This window comes from Ovis canadensis, chromosome 1, assembly GCF_042477335.2.
Source record: "Ovis canadensis isolate MfBH-ARS-UI-01 breed Bighorn chromosome 1, ARS-UI_OviCan_v2, whole genome shotgun sequence".
Taxonomy (NCBI): Eukaryota; Metazoa; Chordata; class Mammalia; order Artiodactyla; family Bovidae; genus Ovis; species Ovis canadensis.
Genome location: NC_091245.1, coordinates 87,377,717 through 87,405,236, shown reverse-complemented (window position 1 = coordinate 87,405,236; position 27,520 = coordinate 87,377,717). Strand labels below are relative to the sequence as shown.

The 27,520-nt window shown below is 54.7% G+C and overlaps 3 protein-coding genes across 9 annotated transcripts; 1 reads left to right on the top strand and 2 right to left on the bottom strand.

The window, feature by feature from the left end:
• Window positions 1-526: 526 nt before the first annotated feature.
• On the top strand, window positions 527-6,049 carry AMIGO1 (adhesion molecule with Ig like domain 1). Of its 2 annotated transcripts, none has more exons than XM_069573671.1 (2): window positions 527-865; window positions 1,341-6,049. In XM_069573671.1, the coding sequence occupies exon 2, from the start codon at window positions 1,405-1,407 to the stop codon at window positions 2,884-2,886; it is 1,482 nt and encodes a 493-aa protein (XP_069429772.1). In that variant the 5' UTR covers window positions 527-865; window positions 1,341-1,404; the 3' UTR covers window positions 2,887-6,049. The 2 variants fall into 2 exon arrangements, with proteins under 2 accessions (XP_069429772.1, XP_069429773.1); XM_069573672.1 differs by having other exon boundaries at window positions 541-865; window positions 1,367-6,049.
• A 283-nt stretch (window positions 6,050-6,332) lies between these two features.
• CYB561D1 (cytochrome b561 family member D1) lies at window positions 6,333-16,208 on the bottom strand. Of its 3 annotated transcripts, XM_069573674.1 has the most exons (4): window positions 15,251-16,208; window positions 14,673-14,710; window positions 13,600-14,099; window positions 6,333-7,704 (listed from the first exon to the last, which is right to left on the bottom strand). In XM_069573674.1, exons 1-4 carry the CDS (start codon window positions 15,396-15,398, stop codon window positions 7,695-7,697), a joined length of 696 nt encoding a protein of 231 aa, XP_069429775.1. In that variant the 5' UTR covers window positions 15,399-16,208; the 3' UTR covers window positions 6,333-7,694. The 3 variants fall into 3 exon arrangements, with proteins under 3 accessions (XP_069429775.1, XP_069429776.1, XP_069429777.1); XM_069573675.1 differs by lacking the exon at window positions 6,333-7,704 and having other exon boundaries at window positions 13,096-14,099; XM_069573676.1 differs by lacking the exons at window positions 6,333-7,704; window positions 15,251-16,208 and adding an exon at window positions 15,129-15,222 and having other exon boundaries at window positions 13,096-14,099.
• A 600-nt stretch (window positions 16,209-16,808) lies between these two features.
• On the bottom strand, window positions 16,809-25,930 carry ATXN7L2 (ataxin 7 like 2). 4 transcript variants are annotated; one of them, XR_011253863.1, is made up of 11 exons: window positions 25,692-25,930; window positions 23,734-23,799; window positions 22,975-23,079; window positions 22,347-22,557; window positions 21,766-22,052; window positions 21,049-21,131; window positions 20,513-20,766; window positions 19,496-19,694; window positions 19,239-19,360; window positions 17,580-18,754; window positions 16,809-16,962 (listed from the first exon to the last, which is right to left on the bottom strand). XR_011253863.1 is itself a non-coding variant. In XM_069573670.1 (11 exons), the coding sequence occupies exons 1-11, from the start codon at window positions 25,816-25,818 to the stop codon at window positions 16,948-16,950; spliced, it is 2,265 nt and encodes a 754-aa protein (XP_069429771.1). In that variant the 5' UTR covers window positions 25,819-25,930; the 3' UTR covers window positions 16,809-16,947. The 4 variants fall into 4 exon arrangements, 1 of the variants encoding a protein (XP_069429771.1); XR_011253864.1 differs by having other exon boundaries at window positions 21,766-21,956; window positions 25,692-25,855; XR_011253865.1 differs by lacking the exon at window positions 25,692-25,930 and adding an exon at window positions 23,976-24,061.
• Between the last annotated feature and the right edge of the window lie 1,590 nt (window positions 25,931-27,520).

Genomic DNA, 27,520 nt, shown 5'->3' with positions numbered 1-27,520 from the left:
AAGATTTTCACAAATGCTGGTCAGGGTCCTTAGCTAAGAGGCGACTCTGCCTTGGGCCCGCGGGTGTAATAAACTGCACTGCACTATCTGCATTGTCCTTCTGAGTGAGTTTGTTTCCTGGAACGCGTGGCTACAACATTGGAACTTCACAACCCTAGCGAGAGGGGAGGGAGTACCTCAGGAACGTGACTAATGAATTTCCCGCCAACATTGACGGCTGGGAGCTGAGCCAGATTTTTCTAATTTGTAATATTAGAAGACATGTGACGCGTCTCGGCCTGGAATCAACTGCAGCGAATTCACTTCAGTTAGACCTACTTTTCCTGAGAGCGGTTTGGTAAGTAGAAGGGTGGGGGTTGGGGGGATGAAGAGGACGGAAAAAGGTGGAAGAAGTAACAGGAAAACTAAGGGGCGAGACAGTTTCCTTCTCCAGGTCGGCACCTGTTCTAAGACTGAACGAGCAGCGCGCGGCCGCCCATCCAGCTCCGACACAAACACACGCACGTGCGCCCCGCCCCCGCCGCGCGCACGCGCCCCGGAGCTCGGCGGTGGCGACGGGCGCGCGCGCGGTGCTCGCTGCCCCCACGCCGCTCCCTGCGTTCTGATCGCTGCGTCTCCAGCTCCCCGCACCGCTGCGCGCCTGCCCCGCGGATCCGGAGACGGCGGCCGTGATCTGGGGGCTCCGACGGCGCCGCGCTGGGGGAGCGGAGCGGAGCCCGGCGCGTCCCGGGGAGGCGATGTGACCGGGAGCGGGCCCCTGCGTAAGGCGGGCGCCGCGGCAGGCCAGCCGGTGAGGCGCTGCTGGGGGAGGCCGCGACGGAGCTCCCGGACCCGCCATGGGCTGAGACACGTCCTCGCCGAGCAGGTGCAGTGATCAGAGGTCCCGGGGTAGCGGTGGGGAGGCCCCCTCAACAGGCCCCTTCAGCCAGGTTAGGACTCCCCCTGCCCAGCCTGTGCGGGGTCGACCTTCCCTCAGCTCCTCCCCAAAGGCTCTGCTGACCCCGCCTCCAGACCTGGGCCCTGCAACCCCTGTGACCCCAGCAGCCCCTGACATCCCGGGAGATCCCAGCCTTCCACTCCTGTTACCCCAGCCTGGTAGGCCCTTGTGCTCACCTCCTCCTCGGTCCCAGTATTTTGAGCCCCCCGCCCCCAAGGTACCTGGGAACAACTCAGCGTCGCTTCCTTTCTCTTCTAGCCCTAGGAGGGGTGGTGTGGGGTGGGTAGGGGGGAGGAGAGCAGAAGGAGGGAGACTGGGTCCTTCCCTCCAAAGATCCTGGTGACCACAAACCTATACTCTCTCTTAAGCCTGTAGTGAAAGTGACCCTTCCTTACCCCACCAGAACATGCCCGGGTGATTTCCTACCAGGTTTCCTTGCGGCCTTCCTCGCCCTCCGCAGTGACACTATGCAACCCCAAGGAGACCTGCGAGGCCTCTGGCTCCTGCTGCTGTCCCTGTTCCTGCTCGTCTTTGAGGTGGCCAGAGCTGGCCGGCCAGTGGTGAGCTGTCCTGCCGCCTGCCTGTGCGCCAGCAACATCCTCAGCTGCTCCAAGCAGCAGCTGCCCAACGTGCCCCACTCCCTGCCCAGCTACACTGCCCTCCTGGACCTCAGCCACAACAACCTGAGCCGTCTGCGGGCCGAGTGGACCCCCACGCGCCTGACCCACCTGCACTCCCTGCTGCTGAGCCACAACCACCTGAATTTCATCTCCTCTGAGGCCTTTTCCCCGGTTCCCAACCTGCGCTACCTGGACCTCTCCTCCAACCAGCTGCGGACGCTGGATGAGTTCCTGTTCAGCGAACTGCAGGTCCTGGAGGTGCTGCTGCTCTACAATAACCACATTATGGCAGTGGACCGCTGCGCCTTCGACGACATGACCCAGCTGCAGAAACTCTACTTGAGTCAGAACCAGATCTCCCGCTTCCCTCTGGAACTGGTCAAGGAAGGAGCCAAGCTCCCCAAACTAACGCTCCTGGACCTTTCCTCCAACAAGCTGAAGAACTTGCCATTGCCTGACCTGCAGAAGCTGCCCGCCTGGATCAAGAATGGGCTGTACCTACACAACAACCCCCTGCACTGCGACTGCGAGCTCTACCAGCTCTTTTCCCACTGGCAGTATCGGCAGCTGAGCTCTGTGATGGACTTTCAGGAGGACCTGTACTGCATGAGCTCCAAGAAACTGCACAATGTCTTCAACCTGAGTTTCCTCAATTGCAGCGAGTACAAGGAGCATGCCTGGGAGGCCCACCTGGGTGACTCCTTGACCATCAAGTGTGACACCAAGCAGCAGGGGATGACCAAGGTGTGGGTGACACCCAGCAATGAGCGAGTGCTGGATGAGGTGGCCAACAGCACGGTGACCGTGTCCAAGGATGGCAGTCTTCATTTCCACCGGGTGCAGATTGAGCATGGGGGTGTGTATACCTGCTATGCCATGGGGGAGGCTTTCAATGAGACCCTGTCTGTGGAGTTGAAAGTGTACAATTTCACCTTGCACGGACACCACGACACCCTCAACACAGCCTATACCACTCTTGTGGGCTGTATCCTCAGTGTAGTCCTGGTCCTCATATACCTGTACCTCACCCCGTGCCGCTGCTGGTGCCGGGGTGTTGAGAAACCTTCCAGCCATCAGGCAGACAGCCTCAGTTCTTCCATGCTTAGTACCACTCCCAACCACGACCCTATGGCTGGCGGGGACAAGGATGATGGTTTTGACCGGCGGGTGGCCTTCCTGGAACCTGCTGGACCTGCGCAGGGTCAAAACGGCAAGCTCAAGCCGGGCAACACCCTGCCAGTGCCTGAGGCGACAGGCAAGGGCCAGCGGAGGATGTCGGATCCGGAATCGGTCAGCTCGGTCTTCTCTGATACGCCCATTGTGGTGTGAGCAGAATGGGTTGGTGGGGAGATTCTGCCCCAGGAGAGGTAATGCGCCCTTGAAGGATGTGAGGGGGTGGAAGAGAGGGCTAGTTGCCCAAGGGAGTGGGTTCCCCTCGAACTCAAGGGAATTGGCCACAGGTACAACAGCAGGCAAGACCCCAAGCAGGGTGTGGCTGCCATGATTTTCAAACGTGGATATACTAATCCTCAGGCAAATACGACACCCCTTCCCAGAGCCCTGACAGTTCTCAAGGTGGTGGAAGAAGAGGGTGTCTGCTGGTGGGAATGAGGAAAGGGGTGAAAGAGCAGATCCCCTAAACTTTCTTGAAGTCATCCGTAGCTCCTTCAGAGAAAATCATTTGGGAAAAAGTCACTTTTTTCCTTTCTCTGCCCACCCACACCTGTGCTGTTGTGTGTACTGGGGGGAGCTTCCACAGGAGCCACATTAGGGAAGAGCTAGATTGTCCTCCTTGGCCAGGAAGCCACGCGTCACAGCTGGGGAAATGGGAAACCTTTGGGAAAAGAAGTCAGGAAAAGGCTGGGACCTCAATAACATTCCCCAAAGCTGTTGTAAGACTTCCTAGGAACACCTTCCTCTTTCCAGAGGAGCACTGTGTACATGGGTCTTTGCAGGAGCTTGGCCTGTTGCCTGTCAGATATGGCAACAATGTGAGATGCGGTATCTGTGTCTTGTCCTGTGACCAGTGGCGCAGAGGGGTACAGCATGAACCAAGGGGTCCCTGTGACAGTATAGATGCCAGCACAAAACCTGTAGATGGGGGATAAACTCCAGATTGGAACCAGTTGGTGAAACTCTTGGTTAGCATCTGATTCCCAGCACCCATGTGCCGGGTCAAGGTGTGGGGTGCTGGAAGCAGAGTGTTTGTGGATGCCTGCCACAGACGTGGGGTGAGGGCCTCTTTGCACGAGGAGGTGGACAGTAAACCAGCCACTGTTACGTAGCATCCAGCGGAATCTACCTGATTTTCTGTGTATGCCATCTCTTCATTTGTTCTCCGGATAGGCTCAGGTAGAATTCTGAGTGTTCCCTAATATGCTGCTCTGCAAAAGAAGGAGTCCAAGAAGTCTGGCCCCAGCTGGCTTAGCTTGGGCTCAGGGATGGAGGGGACCAGGCAGACATCTTTGTGCTGACAAAGCCGCCTTGCTCCTCTCTTAGAGATCTCACCCCTGCTGCAGAGCTGGAGCATGGGATTCATCTGCGGGGCTGGAATCAAGTGGTCCCTGCCACAGAGGAATGGCAGTTCGGAGGGTGGCCTAGAGTTCCGCCCTCTCCGCAAGGTTCCATACAGTCTTGTAACAGAGACAGTCAGTGGCACTAAACTTTCAGGAGACCCTCTCAGCCAGAGGTGTGCACAGTTGTCAGACCAGAGGAACTTAAGAACAGGCCCAACATTCCATTCCATCAAAGTGGCGGAATACTTTGAGCATAGAGGTGGCCACTTCCTTTGACTCTACTGCAGGCCCTGGGGGTTGGTGGCTCTGAGCTTTGGCAAGGGGACATGAAGGGCAAAAGTAAAAATGTTCTCTGACGTTGGTTTTTTCAGTCTGTCCCCTCTCTCCCACCAAGTCCCCTGTCCTTAGAAGTTCTCCAGCTCTTCCAGTTTTCCAATCTGCTATTTAGGTTCCAAGAAGTGTCATTTACCTGTGGGTGAAGGCTGCTTGCTAGGAGGTCCTAACTCCCACTGCCTGTTAAGATCCGAGGTGGGGACTGGAACTCAACATCTTCCCCTTGTCTGTTGCTGGGATGTCCAGACCGCTGTCCATCCTTTATTAGTAACCTAGCTTTGTCAAGAGAGGTGCAGCCTTTCCCTCAAGTACTTGCATGCTCATAGGGATGCATGCTTATAGGTCTGCATGCACCCCAGCACCTTGACTTCCATCAGGATGATTCTTCAGTCCCCACTAATGTCCACTTCCGGAGTGGTTTCTACTTACGTGCACTTCATGCACATGATTTTCTTGCCCTGTAGGAGACTGTGACCATGCCAGGCTCTGCAGATACGAACTTTTGTACTTTTGATTTCTGAATTGCCTAAATCTTCACCCCACATCTCTGTGGCACTCTGTAAAGCCCAGAGTTAGGAGAGCTGCAGGTTGAAGACCTTGAGAGAAGGGTTGATGAGGAGCAAGCTGGCTCTTCAGACTCCTCAGAAACCTTCCTTAGAGTAATGGTATGTCAGAAATAAATGTAAAACTAGGTCAGTGACAGATCCAGAAGAACACTGGCAGGGGACCAAGCAGCTGTAAGTTGCTCTTCCTATGTTAACTGCCCTAGTAAGCTAGAGGCAGGAGGGAAAAATTGTGTGGTCATATTCCAGAGACTTCTAAAGATTCTGACACTGAAGCTATAGGAACCAGGATCCCCTCCTCAGACTTATCAGAGAAAATCTCACCTCCAGGCAGCATCTTCCCCTCCCATCATCTAGGGCTCTGAAAATCTTTCAAGTGGATGTCAGCTGAAGTAGGTCCTCTGGACATCCTGAGTTCCCAAGGACTAGGAAGGCCGTTTTCCTCCTAAGTCCTACCCAGTTTAGGGCATGAGGCTCTTAGTCTCCCCACTGTATCCACTAGGTTAGCCAGGACCTACCAGTTTGAGAGCCTGGTAGGTGTTCCTGGCTTCCCCACCAAGAGACTGAACTGATTGGCCTCTTCCCATGGTTTCAGTGACTAGAACCCAAAGGTAGCTTTCTACTTGAGGGATTGGGTACTCAGCAGATGTAAGCTCACTGGAACCCTATGTAGGAAACTGCCAGGTCTGGTTATAAGAAAAGGTCAAGCAATCACCCCCACCCCCATCAGTCAATCAGACATGTCTCCCAGGAAGCAGGAGTCCCTGGAGACAAGAGTATGTCAGGGCTGTACAATCTGTCTGTGTGATTGTGATCTTCTTTCCCTGTATTTATGAGGCTCCTAAGAGGGAGCCAGGAGTGGGGAGACCCCAGCTGGGGAGAGTGAAGGCGACTGATTCCAGTTCTCCATGTGTCCTTACCTCTGTACTTCCTTGTAGCCCTGCTGGTGAAGTGAGCAGGCCTCCCCATGTCCAAGATCCTAGTCCTTCCACTTGTGTACTCCCAGGCTGGCAAACCTTGGAGCCTCTGGGCTCTGAAAACTAGACAATGATCATTAAAACCTGGCTTGAGTCTCTGTTCTGGCGTAGTCTGTGACTGGTTTATCTTTTCAGCCTGTGGGGAGGGTTCACAGCACCTCAGAAGGGTGCAACCTGTCTAGGGGTAGAGTAGTTAAACGCTGTTGTGAGAGCATGGGTAGAGTCCACATCGAGGCGTGAAGATAGACCAGGGGTCAGCCAGCCTTTTCTGTGAGGGGCCAGGCAGGAAACATGGTAGACTTTGCAGCTCATGTAGCCTCTGTTACAGCTCCTCAGTGATGCCGTTGTGGCAGAAAGGTATAGAAAGTGCACAGACAGACAGTGGCTCTGTTCCAGTCAACTTTATTTATGGACATTGAAATGCGATTTTCATATCATTGTAACACGTATTTGAGGGTTTTTTTCCACCATATATAAATGCAAAAACTCTTACTGGCTCACAAACCACAAAAAAACAGGCAGCAAGTTGGTTTTGGCCTGCGGACAAATTTGCCAACCCAATGTTCGCAAAAGAAATGTCATTGACACGTTAGCAGGAGTCTAGAAATTCCACGACTTGGGGCTAGAGCCTGTAGATAATGCAGGCTTTCTGGATCCCTGGGGAGGAGGGTTGTCTCCCTGAAGAGCCCTCTTGAAAGTCTGGATCAAGCCTACAAACTGTACCGTGGAAAATATTTGAATTGTTAAAAGAAAGGATGGTGAGCAGCTTGGGTCCACAGTATTTTGATTATTACCAATATATGTTCGTGTTGTGAGTGGTAACCATCTTAGTTTGGCTTAGAGTATATTAGTCTAATGGGCAGGTGGTATTCATTGACAATGTAATGTGTCCTAGCATTGCACTGAACAGAGAAATGCAGTCCCCGCTTTCTTGGTACAGAAGACAGCCTATCAGAAATTGGCCCAGATTTTACTGAACTAAGAATAGGCAGTTTCTTTGGCTACTCTCTTGGTACTTCTGAAAGGGGACTGTCATGGTAGATTCCCCAAAGGGAGGGGAAATGGTATAACAAAAAAAGAAATGAAAAGAATCAAAATTGGGGGAATTCCTTGGCTGTCCAGTGGTTAGGACTTGGCATTTTCACTGCCCAGGGCCTGCCGGGGTTCAGTCCCTGGGTGGGAAACTAAGATCCCGCAAGCCGTGCAGTGCAGCTGAAAAAAATAAAGAATCAGAACTTGAATAATTACCTCATTTATTACAACTGCTAAAATCTTGACAGAAAGGTGGTCCTCGTCTGTCTGGAAAGTTGACTTTTTCTTTTCATGAGGGAACAACTAAAGAGTGAGGGATGGAGACGCCTCACAGCCAGTCACACCGGACATATCAACCCTGGCAGTTGATGAAATGACAGATGTTGACGCCAGGCTGCTCCCCCACCCCCGAGTCTACACGTATTTGGTATTTTTTAAATTTTTTCAAAGCAGTTTTTGCTATGGCTGAGTTTAGCCAAGAGGACGAGCTGGTAAAGAGAACAGGTCTGGGGAAGAAGACCACTGAAAATCCTCCCCTCTGTTTTGGCCTGTGTCAAGCCCTGTCTCTGCGCCTAGGAAGTTTTGATACTCCTTCCTCCATGATCCCAAGGCTACATCTCTTCAACCCTCCCCATCCCCCTGCCAGTCCCCAAGAAGTTCCATAAATTCTGGCCAAGATGGTCTGCCATGTCTTGCGGCTCTTCCCCTAGCTCCTCTTAGGTGGCACTGCGGGAGAATAGAAAAGGTTAATTCGATGGTTATCTTTTAGAACAGAAAATGAGAGTTCAGTGGATTGGCCAGCCTGGTGTCTCTCCCATCTGATCTCTCAACTCCTTCCCTTTCTGCAGTTGTAACTCTTGGACCCCTTATCTTGTCCCTGAAGCTATCACTGGAGGAGCTTCACTTGCCCCACCCACACTGCAGAAAAGACTCAGGACCATTCAGTGGTATGGTCAGCTTGTTTGGTCTGGCTACAGGGAGCCTACGCTGGATGCTTCCTCTCCCCAGGGCTGAGAGAGGAAAGCTAAAGCAGCTGCCACATCAGGCCCCATCATCAGGCATATAGCCTGTTGTGTGGAAAACATCAAGTGGTGAAAATACTTAGACCTGCTCTGAGGCCTTCCAGTTGACATCAGCCTGGTTACAGTCCCAGAATCACAGCGGGTGTGGAGAGAACCAACCTTTAGGACACAGATAGGACCCTGCAAGGACTTCTAGGTGCCCTACAGCACTAGCATACTTAAAGTAAGAGTCACTGACCCCAGAGTTGGAGGCTTGTATGCATATGTGTCTGCAGACACACACACGGAGCGCCGCAGCTGGATAGAACTTCATCCTGCTTTTCCTTCACCTCCCACTGCTCCTTCCCTTGGCCATAGTTTGCTTTAGGTATGGACCTCAGCAGAAAGGTCTAGCCCAGTCCTGGGAATCCTTAGAAAGCACTGAGAGATAAAGGGGGATCTGCCTGAAAGACAAGGGTGCCAGGGGGCCTCATGAATACTCAGTGAGACAGAGTTGAATCCTCTGATACCAGAGGATAGAATCACCTGAAGTAGCTACTTAAAATGCTTTCAAAAGAGGTTTTATAAAATCTAGGAAATTCTGATAGAAGCAGGTAGATTTAAAATTGGGACTTATTCCCTGCACACTGGTGAGTTAGTCAAGGCTTCTGGGTGAGTGGGTGGGTAGGGAGAAGGTCATCTTACTGGAAGGAATCTGCCTGCTTTAAGCTGAGCTGGAGACCATCTACGTTAAATCACCCTCCGGAGCAGTTCTGGGGCACTGTCCTCCTGCCTTTCAGTTGTGTCTTCCCTGTGTCTACACTGGTGACAGTTGTTGAGGCCGTGACCACAATGCCTGATCAGTGTTTCATTCCTGGATCCCAGGATAGGGGAGGAAAAACACCCAAGATTAAAAAACACTGAGGCCTCCATGCTACTGGCAATCCACTCCAGTACTATTGCCTGGAAAATCCCATGGACAGAGGAGCCTGGTAGGCTACAGTCCACAGGGTCGCAAAGAGTCGGACACAACTGAGCGACTTCACTTTCACTTTCCATGCTACTATGGTGCCTGCCTCTCTGGGTCCACTCTAGGAAGGCTGCTGACTGTTCTCAAACCAATGGAATGGAAAATATCCTCAAGTTAAACATAACTGCTTTCATGGTGCATGTGTTTGTGTGTGTGTTAATTCCAATAATGTCCTTTGAGGAGGAAAGGACAGTGATCCTACTCTAAGAACCTGAAACAAGGCAGGAGAAACAAAGCTGTGAACAAGCCAGGGGCTGTGCCTCGCAGCTTCCCACCTCCACCCTGGGTGAGGGCCTGAGGCAGCCTGTGGCTCCAGGGGCAACCAGAGAGCTGGTGTGGCAGTGTGGGTCCGCTGCTGCTCCTCCCTTCCTGGCCTGTCTGCTCCACCTTTCCCAGGGAAGAGCAGGATCAGCCAGGAGAAACTTAGGTAGACTTGCAACCAGGAGCTCCAGGCTGGACCTGGGGCATAATTGGAATGACTCCAGATCTGCAATCAGCCCCATGACTTGAACACATCAGCTGGCAGCAACTTAGGACAAGCTTCACTAGAGTCATAGCTTCCATAGCACTCCTGACCTTGCATCCAGGAGAAAATGTCTGTGTTCTCTGATGGTGGCCAGCAACACAACCTCTCTGAGACTTGGATCCCCTAAGCATCATTATCCATAACTATTTATTACCTCCCTAAAAGAAGTATAAAACCCAGAGCCAGGCTGAGTAAGAGATAAGGACAGGAACATCATAAGCCGCCTGTTTACATGTGTTTACTACTTTGAACATCCCAATCAATGCCTGTTACCATGCATTCTGTCATCTAGCGTTTACAACATCCCTGTGAGACAGGTCATGTAGTAAGTGATTTGCCTGTGGCCACACCAGTGTCAGGGGCTGGGTAAACCCAGACTGCAAGTTTCCTAGCTCCCGGATCGATGTGCTTTTCACTTCATGATACATAGGCTTTTTATGCCAACCAAAGGCAGGGGCAGTGGGAGCACTAAACCAGGAGCCTCCCTGCTCCCTAAGCCTGCAGAGAGTCATCAGAAATGCTGAGGGAGTCAGAGGTGTCCCCTGGAGGCTGAGACAGGTCAACAGAAGGCTAGGCAGGAGTACTAGAGATTCGAGGCTAACGACCATCAATGCCACTCCCAGAGTCAGCGAAGCATGCACTGTGTCCTTTTGTCAGGTGAAAAGACCTGACTGGTTTACTCAGATGCTCAGGGATGCTTCCAGGAGGAAGGCAGGCTCAAAGCATGGCTGGGAGGTAAGGCTTCTGACCCCTCCTCCCTCTGCAGCCCAGGAAGAGGGGGAAGGTGAGGGCTGGCTGACTCAGTCTGCAAGTGCTTGGAAATCTGGAGCTGAAAGGCCCCAGCCCTGTTCAGCTAATGATTATTATTAACTCTGAGCAGGCCTTGGCATAGCAGCCAGCTGGCTCTGGGAGAATGCCCGGATCTCCGACAGTGAGGTTTTAAAAACAAGACCCATGGCAGCCATGCCTGGTGTGGTGGGGGTCGGGGGGGAGGACAGGCTAGTGTCACAGAGTGGGGAGGGGTAGTCTGCCCTGTGAGAGGGCAGGGCCAGGAGGTGGCACAGGCTGGCAAGAGATACCGTTAATGCAGCTGAAAAGCCCAGAAGGTGAGGCTGGGAGACTTCCCCACACACAGCTCCTGCCATTCAACACCACCCCCAGTGGGGGGTGGGGGAGTGGAGTATGGAGGGGAAGGGTGGCCAAGGGAAAGATGGGGGCTTGGGTGTGGCATCTGAATCCAGAATGGTAATCTTATTACCATCTGGATTTGATACAAAAACCATCTATATTTCTAATGTCCTCAAGGTTGAGTTTGAATGTAATCATATTTGGAATCAGGACTCAGTGAGCCTGATATGCAAATTTGTGCAAATGACATGGAAATTTAAAAAAGTCTCGAGCACCCTGGCTTTTATTTTTAAAGGCAAAAGAGGCTGGCTACTAGCAGCTTTGCTTAGTCAGACAAGGGCAAAAGGGTAGCCGCTTGTTTCTCCTTCAAGACTTCTGCTTCATTTCTGAGGAGCCCAGATAATACCCCAGATGGGGAGACACTGGATGGTGGCGGGGGGACAGAGGGTGCAGGGGGAGGAAACACAAGCAGGAGGCATATGCAGCCACCAGCTACTGAGATCCCAGCTGGAGGAAGAGTGCCCTGGCACTGAGGTCTAATGGCTGTCCAGCTGCTGCCCTGGGATGGGGGGGCAGGTGGTGATGGAAGGAGCAAGGAGCGGAGGGGAGGGAAGTCCCTCCACAATCTGGCCAGCTGGGAAGAAGGACTCCTCCTGGTGACCTCCTCCCAATACTGCAATCAGATTGGCTAAGCAAGCGGAGACCACCTGTGCCCCCCTTCTCTGCCCTGTGCCCCTGCCCACCCCCAGCTGGGGCCTACCGGTCAGAGAAGTGACAGCTGGGACCCCTTCCTCCTGCAGAATATAAATGACTTCCCCCTTCCTCTCAGGGCTGGGAATAGACATCAGCTGGCACTGCCCACGCAAACTGCCGGCTGTCAGCCCGCCTGCCCGCCCACCATCCCCCGCACCACCTGGGAGGAGGCAACACCTCAGGCAGGCTCGGGCTCTCTGGTGTTGCCTGCTTGGCTCCCCGAGCAAGCTCACCCGGCCTTCCTACCCTGCTGGAGACAGAACGAGACCCCCAGCACTGACTGTACAGGCCAGCAGAGAGGGACTCCCTGGCCAGAGTGACCCGAGGTGACAATCTCCTCCATGCAGCCCCAGTAGCCATCTCTCCCAAGGTCAACCATAGTGGAGAGCTGGAAAGCGGGAAAAGGGCAATGAAAGAGACAGGAGTAACCAGCAGGGGCTCCCTTGAGATGCTCAGGGTCTGGGGTGCTTCTAGGAGATGCCATCTGACCCAGCACAGTCTGCTCTGAGGACCCTTCTGCCCCTGCCATTCTCATGCCTGTCCTGTCGAATCATACCGACCTCCCTGCTGCTGAGTCACCCAGGGAGGAGGTCTGGAATCTTCTAAAGGCCTGGGATAGACAAACTATTGCTATCTGGGAACACCTCCCCCTGCTCCTGGGACCTCAAATTCTAGGTCCTACTCCTCAGGTCTCCCAGGGTCCCCACTGAGCTCTCTCTACCTGCCTCAATGCTGCTTTCCAGGCTCGGCCATTCTCAGTTTTTGCCATGATCTATGGAGGTCCCAATCCAATGGACAGAGGAGCCTGGCAGCATACAGTCCATGGGGTCGCAAGAGTCAGACACAACTTAGCAACTAAACCACCACCAACCACCACAATGGAGGTCCCAACTCCCTGAATGAGCCAGACCACAGTTAACCAATGTAACATCCAGCTGTCACCAACGAGGGATGAGGGCAGTCTGCGGAACTACTTTCAGTCTGGAACGAGAAGGGGTCTCTGCAGGGAAGAAAGCCCAGCCCTCATTTGCCAGCTGGCACCAAATTCAGCCACCTCTTGGGCCAAAGAGCTGGCAAGAGATGACACTGAAGGGAAACTTAGCTGATGAGGAGAGAAGGAGAACCAGGGAGACTGTTTTCTCTAGATCAGAAGCGCCCTGCCCCATTTCCTTGGCTCTTACTTTGTTCTAAAAGCTTTGGAATAGCTCCAGGAAGCTATGTGCTAAGGCAAGGACCCAAGCCCTAAGAAGGGCAAAACACGAGATGCTCAGGACTGCTCTGCCACTGAGAATGGACGTCTTGCGGTCCCAAGCCCAGATCCCAAGATTAGCTGAAGGAAGTTCTTAGCTGGGCTTAGACACCCAGCCAGGAGCCAAGGCCTGGTTAAGCCAATGCCTTTCTGCTCCTCCAAAAGTTTAAGGTGGCTTTAGTGCCCTTACTGTCTTGGTATTCTGGAGACTTTCACCTGGGCCCCTTCTCTCCACAGCCCCTGATGCTTTGTCTCCTGGTGCAGGGGCCAAATCAGCACAGGTTCTTGGAAAGCCAGGAGACTACATTGGTCCCTCTAGAGGGGTAAGGAGACAATGAATGTAAGAATTACACCCTGAGTCTGATGAGTGGTCCAGCCATGGTTCAGAGCTGGGAAGATGCTCTGTGACATCAACTTGACAGACACTGAATGCTAGGAGAGATTGTTTAGAAACAATCACCCATTACACAGATGAGGAAACTGAGTCCCTGAGACACTGGACTCACATAAGGTTGCACAACAGAGCCTATAAGGACCATACCCATAAAAAAAGTACATTGGCTCTCTCCACTACACTGATTTCTCAAAGTGACCCAAAGAGCTGCTGCCACTCATAAGTTACAAGAATCCAATTTTTCATTAGGCATGCAAGCAAGAAATGACTGCCAGCACCACCCAACACTTCCCTCCCATCAAGAGTGGAGGCTTCAGGATCAAGCTCTCCATCACCTGTCACTTGTGCCCCATCCACTTCCCCGTTCTGGCCCACTGAGTCATCTGTCAGCAATGGCAGCTTGGGTTTCTGCAGCCTCCACCCCAGCTAAGACATACGAAAACCCTACCCCTTCTGAAGTGGATCCCTGAAGGTCACTAAAGGAGCCAGTGAAGTCCAAGTCAAGTGTCCCATTTCGATTCAGAGTTTGGAGGAACTCACATTTCCATTTTCTTCCTTGGCAAGTAGGAGCTGGAGATCTGATGCATTATTACCAGGGCTGGATAGAGGGGCAGCACCAGGCACAGGTACCAGGCTGCACCTTTGATCTGAGCCTGGAACCACACAGAGTGCATGCCCAGAAGCACTGTTACTGTAGCCATCAGGTAGACCACCAGTCCACATGTCAGATGGTAGAGCTTGAGACGAGCCACCCTCGAGACCCTGGCTGCCCGGGGACACAGGAGGCAAAGTCCACACAGTGCCTGGCCGATAGTGGCCAGCAACGTCAGAGCCCCTACCCAGCTGTGCCAGGACGCCAGGTGGGGCAGCTCACTGCGGGTCCTGCTGGAGATGATGAAGCCCAAGCCCGGGGCTGCACAGAGGATGGCTAGGGTCTGCCCTGCCCAGTGGAGTCGGATCCGGGCCTTTCGGGAGCAGAAGAAGAACAGGGAGTGCTCGGGCGAGAAGAGCAGGATGGCCTCAGCCATGCAGAGGCAGAACTGTGAACACAGGAGAGGGCCAGTGAGCCTCAGGCCCGGCTCAGAGGCCTGCAAAAGGGGAGGTGCCCTCATACTTCCAAACAAGGAAGACAGAGGGTTGGGGCTAAAAAAACTCCCACCAGAACCACCTGCCTCACAGGTAGGCATTTGTGGGCAGAATTGGGAATCCTCGCTTGAGTGGAAGTGTCATCATTCAGGCTGACATCCATGCCCTACCACCCGCCCCACATCCTCAACAGCAAGGACTCTCATTTCTTGACCAATGGGAACAGCAAAATTTAAACCTTCTCCTGAACTCTGGGGGTGGGGAGCAACTGGATAACGCCCCTTCCACTTCCTCTTTTCAGGCCCAGAGTGGAGAAAATAATGGTATCTTCCATGGCCTCCCACCCTATTATACCACCTGATTACCTATAGCCCAGCCCTCCATGTTTCCTGATCTCAGTGGTTGCAAGGAAAGACAGGGCCCTGGGTATTTCCCCCCGCCCCCCTCTCTGAGCCAAAGAAAGGTTAAGCCTTCTAAAGGCTAGATGCTTCCTTAGGGGCATATCCAAACCAATCACCCAAACTCACCGCCAAGGCCATGAATACAGGGTGCCAGGAGAAAAGACCTAAGAATCAAAGAGAACAGACTGACGGCGGGGCACTATTGGTTCTGCCCCTGTGGCTGGCTGGAGCCCAAAGAATCTGGCTGGAGGGGAAAGGTCAGTGTAGTGTCTTCAACCCTAATCAGTAATCAGGACCTCCAAACAAAGTGGTGCAGCCAAACGGCCTTAGGCTGAGCAACCAAGAGGGCAAACATACCAGTTTGGCCTGGATTCCCCATTCAGCACTTCGCAGCTACCAGCCCAGTCCTAAAATAGACCTGGGCCTCCCTCCTTTACTTGTTGCATCCATGAGGGGCTCTGCTGGTGACGAACTAGCGAGTTCAGTTAGTTCGATTCAGGCTTCTCCTCTCCTCCCAGCACCCAGAGCCCCACCCTTCCAAGACCCACCCCCAGGACCACGCCCCACCACGCCCTTAACTACCCCTCGACAGTCGCCCATCCACTGTGAGTCCCCACTCCACGCCTCTTAGCGATCCAAGCGCGGCCCCTCAAACATCTCGGCTCCGCCCCCTTTCCTGGCTCCGCCCCTCCCTGCACACTCACTGGTTCCTGGCCGGGACAGCACAGTCAGGAAGATGGTGAAGCCCACGGCGACCAGATGCGCCAAGATCCCACTGCCTCTCCGCAGCCAGCGGGTCAGTCTCGGCTCCCTCGGCGGAGCGAGAACCAGACCTACCTCCAGAGACTGCATGGCGGCGCCCGGCAGCCGCACACTCCCAGCTGCCAGGGCAAGTCTTCCGGGTTTGCGATCGCGGAGGCGGCCGCGGATGCGGGAGAGGCTCCTCCCCGGGACGCCGCCGGCAATGCGGCGGCTCGCCCACAGCGCCCTCTGCAGAGTCGGGGAAAGAGCCTCGGTCCTGGAGAGCCCCGAGGGCAGGAAGCGAGTGGACAGCTCCGGGCCGACCTTGTTTCTTCAGCCAACCTCATTGGTATCTTTATGTCTACATGGGCTTATGGGGCTTATGTCTCAAATAGCCTGTGAAAATTACTTTCATGACAACTGATTTCACCCAAGTCACAAATCTGGTACACAGAACCAAGAGTGTGAAACCAGTTTTGAGCAGTTTTCCAAAAATACTGGATTTCCCTGATTGCCTACTCTCTCCCACCACCCCTCCTTCCGTCTTGTTAAGGGAGTTAGAGTCCCTTCTGCCTACAAGCAAGGAGACTGAAAACGAACGGATAAAGCTAAAAACTAGTGCCCCGTGCCTGGTGAATTAGGGTTTGAGGACCAAAAGAGGGACACCCAACAGTCATGCCCCCTATCTGCACAGTAGCTGTTGTCCCCAGTGAGACAAATTGAAAATCTAGGGCACTCCCAGCCCTTGCCGCCTGCACACCATCTGCTCAGCCCTGGGGAGCCAGGTGATCCTGAGGGACTAGAACCTCCCACACGCTGGCTGCCTCCCACACCAAGGGGAATTCTGTAAGTGGTCTTACCTTTTCCCTTTCTGCCTCCAGAAAAGGTGTGCTTCCACTTAAGGAGGCCTCCCTGGGATAGGCTGCACCCCTTCCTTAAGGGTAAACCCACAGGCCATGGGGCGAGAGACCACAACAGGCAGTCCCACAGGAATCAGGAGCATCCTGAGAGCAATTACCAACTCCACTTCAGCTCCAGTGGTTGAGAAAATGAGGCTACTAGGAGGAGGCAGGAGGAGCTGAAGAAACTGAGGCAGTAATTCAGACAGGATGCAGGCGCCAGGTTGCTGGAAGACCAGAATAGGGCCACAGGCTGATTCCCCTAGAACTTCAAGGTGAAGATCCAAGAGTAGACCCAGAGGTGTGGCTCCCCTCCCCATCAAGTTTCCTTCCCCAATAGGACAGTAGTCCCCTTGCTCACTAGGAGCCACATGCCTCCTCATCCTAAGACTCCCCCAGTGACACAACCCCTAGCCATTTCCAGAGACTAAAAGTACAAAAGCATATGAGCATAAGAGATTCTTTTGCAGGCAAGTGATAGGAGCTGGAGGCTGGCTGCCTATCAGGTCAGCCTCCTGGGGTGTAGCTGGGGACAGTAAGGACACTCATTTTATTACACTTCTTTCCTTCCTATGTTTCTGTTTTTATATTTTCTTAGCAGCAACAGAACAGGAAGACAGTCTTGAGGTATTTTAAAGAGGTTTTTTTTTTTTTCTTAAAAAAAATAATATAAAGTTATAAAAAGCGGCAGCAGCCTGGGGCCCGGATCTGGAGGGGAGGAGGTGCTGGCGGCTCCATTGCAGTGGGCAGGCACTTTCTCGTTAATGGGCTTTTGACTGCAGGAAGACAAGAGGCAAGAGACAGGGTCAGGCTAGGGGGTCTACCTGTCCTTCTATCTAGTGAACTATGTGGGCCATAAAAGCTAAGGTTCCATATCCTCCTACTGGTCTGTTGAGTAAAGCTAGGCACGGGGGAGGATAAATGCCTGCCCAGCAGAGGCAGTCTGGAGATCACCCATGCAAGCGGGGGACTCAAACACACTCAAACCCTGGGCAACTGTCAACTTATTACTCTCATATGGGTGCCAAATGTGCTGGGATGCATCTGGTCAGTGCCTAAACCAGGAGGGCATCCCCCCTTCCCACCCAACTCATCCCTCCTGGCTAAGATCGTATATGTATAGCTCAGAGAATGCTACTCCAGGGCTCCCATCAAAAGAGGCAAATAAATCTGGCTGCTGGCTTTACTGGAAACCCTGGAGAGTTTGCCTGACACCTGAAAACCTGGCAGTGGATACATGTGCAAGGTGGGCAGTCATGCATATGGGGACCTTGGGTGGTGTCCCTGCCCTTTCAGTCCCTAATGCCCGGACACAAAACCAACGAACAAGACCAGCCCACCCAGCGTGTTAGGCCACAGCTCTGGGACCCCAGCTCAACCCCACTGCCCAAACCTTTCTTATCAGAGCTCATGGAGTCCAACTTCCTTTCCTTCAGGGAACAGAGGTGGCTCCAGTTCCTGGAGTGAGGGCCACAGCCAATTCAGAAAGTGGCCCTTTAATTAAAACAAAAGTGGGGGGAGGGGGAGAGGCAGAGGCAACATCTCCTTAGCCCAAGAGAGAGGGCTGGGGACAGGGGAAGGCCCACCAAGCCAGAGCTGGGGTCACCTCTCCCTAGAGAAGATGGCCAGGAACTCTCAACTTCCCCAGTCTTCCCCTCCCTGCACAAATGTTTTACTTAGGCACCTCTTTCTGTCAGGTTCCTGCTGGGCATGCCAACCTCATCCATCCTGACCCTTCCCTGCCCCCACTCTTCAGGGAGCTGGGCTGGTACCTGCAGTGTAGAACACTTCTCCTCAAAGGCCAGGGCCGGACCCGGCTTCTTGCGGCGCACAGAGCAGGCCGCATCGGCAGGGGCACCGACCTGGCAGTGCTTGGCCTTCACTGGCCGGCAGTAAGTGGCCAGGTTTTTCCGCTTCTTGGCTACCTCCTCCTCAGAGAGGCAGTTGGTTGGCAGGGCCTTGGCCGCGTGTCCAGCCGCCCCCTGGCTGTCCAGCTGAGAGGCCTTGACTGGCGTGGGGGGCTGATGAGGGGAACCCCGACAATCCAGAGGCCCTGCCCTCTTCACTCTTGGCCCCACCGTCCCATTAAGCCCCAGGCCCAGAGCAGGTTTAGTCTTGGCTGTGAGGCCCCGGCATCCAGAGGGCTTGCCTTTTCCAGTGGGCTCCAGGATGCAAGTCCGTTTGAAAGTGGTGGGGCCAGGTGATAACTTTCGCTTCCGAGAAGGAGCCTCCACCTCAAGCCTGTCCTTGCCTTTGGACGACTTGCTGGCCTTGGAAGGTGGGAGCTTGCTGAAGGATGGGGACGGCGTGTTGGCAGGCAGTGGTGAGGTGATGGCCTGGCTCCCGCCCGTGCACTCCGCCTGACTACAGGCAGCTGCCACGTTGGGGGAGCCTGCAGGGTAGCTGGGGACAAGGCTGTCCTTGGTGGGGGGCGTAGAGGCAGGGCAGGCGGGTCTGGGGGGTGGGCCTGGAAGGCGAGGGCTGCTGCCCATAGGGGATGGACTCAGGGGAGCAGATGGGAGGGAGCTGACAAGGTGGGATGGAGGCTCAGCCGCCGGTGGGATCTTCCTGCGGCAAAAAGAGAGCCCCACTGTGATGTCAAGCAAGCCAGAGGGCATCCCTACCAATATACAACAGCCTTTCCGCCCCACGGAGAAATGGCCCAGAAACCCTGGCAGTGCTGCCATCTGCTGGGAGACGCTGGAACTGAGGAACACGAAGAAGGCCCAGGGACAGACAGAGATGGTACTAATATATAGATGCTTTAAGAATCTCACTGTAAATCTCAGGTTAGCCATCCCCTATCCCTACTTACCTAAAAGGTACTAGAAGTGACAGGTAAGAGTTAAGATCCACCCCCAGACAAGCCATTCACGCCCGACCTTAGCCTAGCTCTAGGCCGCCAAGTTTCCCCACTTCCCCTTCATCCTACTTGGGGGTTTCCTGGCCAATAGCCAAGCCACGTCTCTAGGTGTGTGTGAAGAATTAGGGCTTCTGAAGCCCACGAGTGCCTGGGACCCAGGGAGGGAAGTTCTGGGGCCGAGAGACTCACTTCCACATGTGGGAGCTGAGGTGCCGTTCCAGCATGGAGCTCAGGGCCGAGCAGAACCGGTCCAGCCGGCGGCTAAACACGTAGCATCCTGGACTCACCAGCCGGCTCCCAAAGGTGCAGAACTGGAGGCAGAAGGAAGGTACATGGTTACCGGTGCCTGAAATACAGGGAGAGTACCTTCACACAGAATCGGACCTCCTTCCCACACTCTGAGCCAGGAGGGCTGCCCCCTCACCCCCACCCTCCTGGGTTCTTACCGCCTGCGGCCGAGGGGGCCGGTTTGCATAATGGCAGTCAGTGGGGAGGTGGAGCTCATCAGATGTCCCCTCCTCCTCACTCTCCTCGCTGGAGGCCTGGGCCCCACCCCGGGGCAGGGGGAAGGGGAACAGGCCTGGATCCCCATCACCACCACAAGGGCCTTCATCATCCAACTCACTCTCAGAGGAAGCCCGGGACCTGGAAGGGCCAAAGGGGATGTGAGGGCAACGTGATGGAAGTGGGGCGGGGGCGGGGGTGGGTTGTACCTGAACCCACCAAGCTCAAAAAGCCAGGGCAGACACCCTGTGGGCCATCAGACAAAGAGGAAGGGGGCCAGGGAGGGAGGGGACAACAGAGCTCACAGAGTTAAGAGCCGGAAAGATCAGGGGCCACAGCTCCCAAGGGATTCTCTGCCCTGCCCCTTCACTTCCCAGGCCCTGTCTCCTGAGGGGGAAAATCTGCTCCAGATTCGCCTTCTCCAGAAAATCTTCTGAGTGTAACTGCACTCAGCTCAGGTCAACCCAGTCAATTTTCTCAACCCCTTTCTTGCATCACATATTCCTGTGAGCCTGTCTGTGAGCTGAGCCTGTGTTTGGTGTCTGCCCCTCGTGTTACAGGCAGAGATGGGTGTGTGTCTCCTTCGGCAAGGCAGGCTCTCCCCCGGGTCCAGCGCAGCCTCTGCACACGAAGGGGCCAGTGAATAAATACACAGAAGAACTGCCTCACCCAGGACCCTGACCCTTCTGGCTCCCCAGTGACTTTTCGCCTGGTGGGAGCAGCTGGGAGAGTGTTTTTATCCTGGGTGTTGGATCGCTACAGAGAGGCAGGGGCATTGCAGTTGCCAGGATAGCAGTGGGGGAATCACCTGCTTCCCCACCACTGCCAGGGCTCCCCCCACCACGTCAGGGTGGAGTGAGCAGCATCTTCCAGGACACCCCCGGGCCTGTCTCCAGGGGTCCCTGGCGGTTTGGGGCCAAGCGTCCCCAGGTCAGATGGGTGCTGGCTCCGGGACCTACCTGGGCAGTGCACAGTAGGGATAGGTCGGCTTGGCACGAGCAGAGAAGGCGCCGCTGGGAGCAGCCGCTGCTGCCACAAGTTGGACTGAGGCGGGGGGCTCCTGGGAGGGGCGCTCTAGAGCTGCCTCCTTGCGCCCTGGGCTCTTCTCCTTGGGAGACTCCCCTTTGCGGGAGTTGGCCTTCAGCTCCGCCACCAGCACGTCAAAGTCCTTGGCTCGGCCCTGGACCTCCCGGCGCTGGTGTACCGAGTGGATCTAGGACGCAGCAGGGTGGAGGGTGGGGAGGGGGTGTGAGCTGAGCAAGGGAAGGGGCAGCAGTGTGCTCCGGCTTAGGCAAGCAGAGAGACTGGGGGGGGATCTGGGAGCCACCCCCCTGCCTGCTGTCCCTACCTTGGGCCCACTGGGGCAGCCCCTTCTCCCCATCCCTGGTCTGGGCTTAATCCCTATCCCTTGAGTTGGACCTTGGATAAGATCGCACTTCCTCTCCCTTCCCAGGGCCCGCGTTCTCCCTCACCAGGCAGAGGGAGTAGAGCTTACCTTGCAAGTGAGAAGGCGGGTACAGATCTTTTTGGTCTCTGGATTTATTACCCCACACTGCCTGTTGAGGTCGCACTCCTTCCCTGTGGGGAAAGCAGGTCCCATGAACCCCACAGCCACTTAGAGGAGGCCCAGGGGAAGGTCTGGCATCTCCATGCCAAAGGCCTGGGAAGAGCTGGGCCTAAGGCAGGAAAGCCTCTGGCTCTCAAGTCTGCGGCTGTAGCCTTCCAGACAAACTCCTCTGGGAATCAGCAGCTCTCTGCTGGGTGTAAGAACCATCCCATCCCCATTACCAGCCCAAGAATCCTTTGGGGGCCTCCAAGCCCCCAAAAGAGCAACATATACCAAGAAAGAGGAGCAGCCACAGGCATCTGGAATGCCAGGGAAACCAGCTATGGGAGGTTTCTGGTGCCCTGGATCTAGGTGAGAAAAAAGATAAAGGTCCATAGCCCAGTGTGAGGAACAGTACCTTCCCCTACTTGGGCACAGACTCCCATAGCCTTAATCAAGACAGCTGGACTGAAGAGAATCTTCCAAGAGAGCAAGCAGGTCAAGTGAGTGCCCACGTCAAGGGATGACCAGGGGTCCCTGTACCCCAGCAATCTGTGATGGCCAAGCCCCCTCTCCACTGACCCCCTCTCCATCAGACCCAAGGACAAAGCTGTCCAAAGGAGTCCCCACTCTACTTTCCTGACCCTCAAGACCATGACTACTCACGAGCCATCTTCCGGTGGGTTTTAGGGGGCAGCTTGGCCCCACCAGGCTCCTTTTCAGAAGGGCTGCCTTCAGTCCGGTGACTGGGGCCCTCGCTGGGGGCTATCTCGATGCTCTCTCTGCCAGGAAGTTCTTTAGAAGGGGATGCCATGGGATTTTTTCCAGGGGAGTCCTTGGTGAGGCCACCTGGCTGGCTGAGGAAAGCAGAGGGCGGGGCCACCCTGATTCCATGTCCATCAGGCTTCGGAAGACTGGACATCTTCTCCAGATTCACCACAGGCACGAAAAGGCTATACGTGGAGAGATGGTGTGGGCTAGGAGGTAGGGAGGCTGGGTCTGGGCCCCGGATTCTAGCCCAGGACCATCTCCTTTCCCAGAATTTGGGTGGGCTCCTGCAGGGGTGCAGAACTCAAGACAAGGGAATCCCATGTTCCCTGGAGCAAGTGGAAGGGAGCTGCAGAGAGAGCTGGCTCCCTCCCACCACGAGCAGTGCCCATCGCCCCATGGCTGCTTCCACTTGTGTCAACCCCTCCTTGGGCTGTGTGGTCAGGGCTTGCTTCAGGGAGTCTCCAGCCTTTCCTTACCAGAGGTTGTCCTTCTGGGTCTTCTCAGGAGGCTGGTGGCCACGGCTGCGAGACCCCTGGCCCTTCTCCCTGGAGGAGGTTTTGGTAGAACCTGGGGCCCTACAAGCAGGGCCCTGCCCATTCACCACATGGCATTTCTGAGAGCTGGCAGGGGCTGGAGGTGGAGGTGGGGCCCGGGTGTAGAGCTTGCTGAGGGGCCCATGTCTTCTTTCTGTGGCAGGAGGTGGAGAGAGCAATCGAGGTGAGTGATGTTAACTGCCTCCTGCCCCATCCTCCTAACCCTGCTCACAGATTTATGATAGAGAATCTGCAGTTTCCGAATGTTAGGTTTTAGATTTGCCTCCTTCCCCTTTGAATCTGCACCTTCAAGACTGAAAATTCTAGGACTCTGCTTCCTGAACCTCTTAGCTCTTCCCAGATGCTAGAAACTTTACTCCACCAGATGCTAGAAGTTTGCTTAAACAATAATCCCAACCAACCACAATGTCTGAAGTTCCACCCCACCCCACCTTCCTATTCACAAAGCCTCCCTCCATTACCCACGTGACCTCCCAACTAGCCCTGTCCTCCGAGTTCCAAGTTCCACCTTCCCCTGTTCCCTCTATCTCCTCCCTAGGGCTCCCCTCACCGCAGTGCTTCTGGAAAGCTTGAGGCTTCACCACTTGGCTGCAATGGTTACATACAACCAAATAGAAGTCGTCATGGGCAGGGCAGTGCCCGAAGATGGACATGTCTGCAACGACAGAAGCCCTTATCACTGGGGCTGGGGATACCAGGGTTTCCCGGTAAGATCAGAGCACAGACCCACCCACCACTCAGATGACACTTCCCCTCCCAGCTGATATAACAGGCTTTATGATGGATGCTTCCAGAGTTCAATCTAACCAATCCCTAAGAATGCAGGCTTTCAGGTGCTGCTGCTGCTAAGTCGCTTCACTTGCGTCCGACTCTGCAACCCCATAGATGGCAGCCCACCAGGCTCCCCTGTCCCTGGGATTCTCCAGGCAAGAACACTGGAGTGGGTTGCCATTTCCTTCTCCAATGCATGGAAGTGAAAAGTGAAAGTGAAGCCACTCAATCGTGTCCGACTCTTAGGAACCCCATGGACTGCAGCCCACTAGGCTCCTCCGTCCATGGGATTTTCCCCATGGAATGGGGTGCCATCGCCTTCTCCGAGGCTTTCAGGTGAGAGCACCAAACACCAATGATTAGGATCTCCCTCAGTAAGTCACAGGAACCAGAGGAAGAGGCTGACTCAGACCTATCAAAGTGAGAATGGCCAGACTGGCTGCTTCACCAGCTGCAGCCACCTCCTGGGTGGTGGTGGAAGAAGGAAAGGTGGTCCTGTCTGCCCTGGGCCCCAGCCCTAATGTGTGCCGACTCCCACCTTCTTTAATGAGGGTCATGGCATCCAACTTCTTCAGGTTTTTGTTACTCTCCTCCAACTCAGTCCCTGAAGGAGAAACACAGCTCAGAAGGACCACTCCCATCCCAGACGCCCATCTCCAACCCGACCAGGTGCTGTGGCCAAGCAGGAGGAAGCCTCTGCCTCTTGACAAGCACCCGGTGCTCAGGACCACCCAGAGAACCACTCAGTGGATCTTTCTCAAGTGGTCATTCTTTCTTCACCTGCTACCTCTGGAATAAGCTGGCTTCATCAAGAGGATCCTTTCGTTTGGTTCCTTTACTCCAAGGTGCAGTTCAGGATCCCATCGCTGACTAGTTGGGTGACTGTGGGTACTTGTCTCTTTTCTGGGCCTGCTTCCCCATGTAAATGGGGAACAGTCCTTCACTTATTTTCCTTCAGATCCCTGAGGCCCTTCTTGAGATTTCTCAGATGTGTTCTTTCTGCTTTTCTGTGGTATCCCAAACAGATACTCTCCCAGGTCCCCAACCTCAATTTTGTTTCACTTGGGTTGCCATGGCATTGTGAAAGTTACACCCAGTTGCTCAGGTCCTGCACTGACAGGATGGCCGTAGAGCAGAGAAACTGCTATCTTGGGGCCCTTCAGCATCTTCAAAGTCCCCTTGGTCAGCTTCGCAAACCCTCTTCCTCTTAAGGGGGTTTGGGCAAGGGTTGCCCTTGTACCTCAGTTTCTGGGTTGATGACAAAAACATCTTAGCTATGCAAAGCAGCTCTTTCCCCATCCCCCTACCTCACTGCTCTCCCCTCCCTCCTCTACGCCCCCTCCCTGTCCCTTGGAAAAAAAAAATCAATTCTGAGTCACCAAACCCGTCTGATTCCATTTCCGGTTCTCAATGCACCCAGACCCTGACAATGGCCCCATCCTTGCCCACCCAGCATGGGGCAGTTCTAGGGTGGCCTGAGGCTCCCACTTAGGTCTGCTTCTGACACCTACTAACAGACTTGCGCCTTTCTAGAATGAGAATACTGACAGTCTTATATAATCTCCAGATGTGGAGGGGGGGGTGGGTTAGGTATGCAAGAGACAAGGGGCAGCCCCCACTCTGAAGTCCGTTAAAATGCAGTGATGGACAGAACTGAGCTGGGAGTTGGATGTCTCAGAGGAGAACAAGTGTCATCAGAGACGGCTCCATGTGGTCTCCTCCTCCACCTCTTCTCACTTGCAAACTTCTTCAGGGGCGTGATGCCTGCTGTCACCCCAAAGGCCACGAGGCCAGATGCCCCCTGGGGCCCAGGAGACAAAGATCAGGAAAGGGGCTGTCAGCCCGCTCCACCAAAAGCACTCAGGGGCCTAGAGAAGGTGGCTGTCAGGGGAGAGAGCCCGGGAGGTAAGGCAAGAGGCCCGGGAAAGGACGGGGGGGTTGGAGGCATGGATGGATGGACAGAAGGAGGGAGGAAGGGAGGATGGATAGATGGATGGACCGATGAACTAATGCGGAGGAGGCGGGGGTCCAGTGGCACTGCAGTCGACAGGCAAAGCCGAAAAGGAGCAGAAGGTGTGGGGCAGAAGGCGATGGAACAAGGGGGGTTGGGAGGGGGGCACAGAAGTGGGGTGCGTGGGAAACACGTGGAGAGGACTGTTGCGGATGGGGAAAGCCCGAGGCAGGTGCAGGAGGGGCGGAAGCTGGAGGACAGCAGGCAAGAAGAAACATAAAGGAAAGCAGATGTAGGGGCAGGTATTGGGCGACGGCAGAGACAGAGGTGGGCAGGGTGGGCTGCTGGCGGAGAGCCGGCGCTAGGACCCGGAGGCGCGAAGGTGGTGGAGAAGGCGGGCACTAGGACCCGGCGGGTCCTTTGTTTGGGGGGCCGGGGAGCCGGACGGCGGCTCCCGTCGGCAGCTCCCCTCTGCTGGCGGGGGCCCGGAGTGGGGGAGGGGAGACAGGGATGGGGTCTTCAGACTCTAGGGGAGCTTCACTCACCGTCGGCTGCGGGCAGATCGGCCCGCTCCACCCACGAGCTCCAGCTCTGTCCCGCGAAGTCATCGAGACTCGGCACCCGCCGCTCCAGAGCGGCCATTGCTGCCGCCGCGCGTTCACGCACCGCCATCACCGCCGCGGACGCGCGCCCGCCCCGGCGCCGCCGCCGCGCGGCCCCCTCCCCTCATCCCCGCCGCGGGCACGCCTCCCCTCTCCCTCCCACCTTTCCAGCTCTCTTGCGCAAGTGCATCACTGTTCGTCTGGCTCTCAGAGTCTCGCCCACATAGCCTTCTGGGAAATGTAGTCAGCTAGGTGGTGCTGTTGCCTACTGAACTTGCCGCGAGAGCCCCTCCAAAATGCATGATTGCGGGGGTAGAAAGAGACCAAAGCCTCAGGACCTCCTCTACTAACCCTTGTGAACACATTCTTTCTGCTACCAGCCCCTCTCTTAAACTCGCTGCACACAGACCCCAGTTCCAAACCTCTCCGCCCAAGATGCCCCTTTAAGCCGTGCCTCCGCCAGCTGACTGGCTCCCCTTCCCAGGCTGGCGGCCACGAGCGACTTCGCTTCCCTGTAGATCGAATAGGGTAGGTGCAGGGAGGTGGGCGCTGTGAATCAGAAGGGCAAAGGGAGGGGGTCTGTAGGATGTGCTGAAGGACACAGGGGTTGGAGTGGGGGAGGATCCTCAACTCTGGTGTTGTGCCTTTGTGGGAAACCCACGCTGCCCTGATGCAGAGCAGAGGGTTGGAGTAGCGTTTTCTGGATTTGGTAGGACCTAGCTGAGCTGACCAAGATCACCTGTCAGGATGACAGAAGGCTATCTGTGAGCCAGAGCCAGCCCCGGAACAGGGGTAGCCCCGAGGCTGCTGGTGTTTGCAGCGTCTCTGCTGATCCGTCTCTCCTCTTCAGATAACTGCGATCGATGATCGATACCCTGTATCGCCTCTTCCCAAACCCTGGTTGGACCCGGACTTCATCCATCACTTTGGCTTCTTTTTCTAACGAATATTTTCTGTGCTGGCAGGGCTGCTACCAGAGCTTCGTCATAGGGTGATTTCTCATCAGATCTGTTATTTTCCTTGCTAAGGCCTAGAAAATATTGATACCTTAATCACCCACATCTTTCTCCTCAGCTGATAACGTTCTTTCTCACCTTCATACACTCAACAGACAAAAGCCTGTCCCCTACCCCATCACATCGGAAAAGAGATACTAATTCTCTTTTCCCTTACACCTCACCCCATATTCATTATTTCATCTCAGGGGAAACCAAACTGGAGGCAAATAAGTCAAGGTCTGACTTCAAGACCTCTGAGCATCTTCTCACTTTCACCCAAGGAATGTTAAAGTACTTCAAGGATGATCTCTGATGGTAGAGCTTCTTAACCTGAAAACCATAGATGATTCCTAGGAGGTTGGTGAACCTGGTGACATTGAGTGTAATATTGTGCCCAAGTGTATTTTTCAAGGGAATATAAATGAAGCCTGTGACTATCTGTCAGAAGGGGCATAGAGGTGCAAGTTTGTGAGGTTGAGAGGGCAACACATAAGGCCCTCAACTCCTGACAGGAAGCTAGATTAGGTCACAAATGGTAGAAGAGCATATGCAAATAGCATTATGGAAGCCACTATCTCCTGCCTTTTGAGTTTGCTCTAAATTTATTAATGAGTCTCAGTTACTTTGGACTGAGGAGATGTCACCAGGCTGGGGTCTGCCGGGAACAACTCAGCCTTCAGACTCTTATCGCTGGGAGTGCAGAGTGGAGAGGAGTAGAATGATGTTTTGGTTGAAAATGCTAACATTTGTCCAAGAACTTAAAGCAAGGGGAGG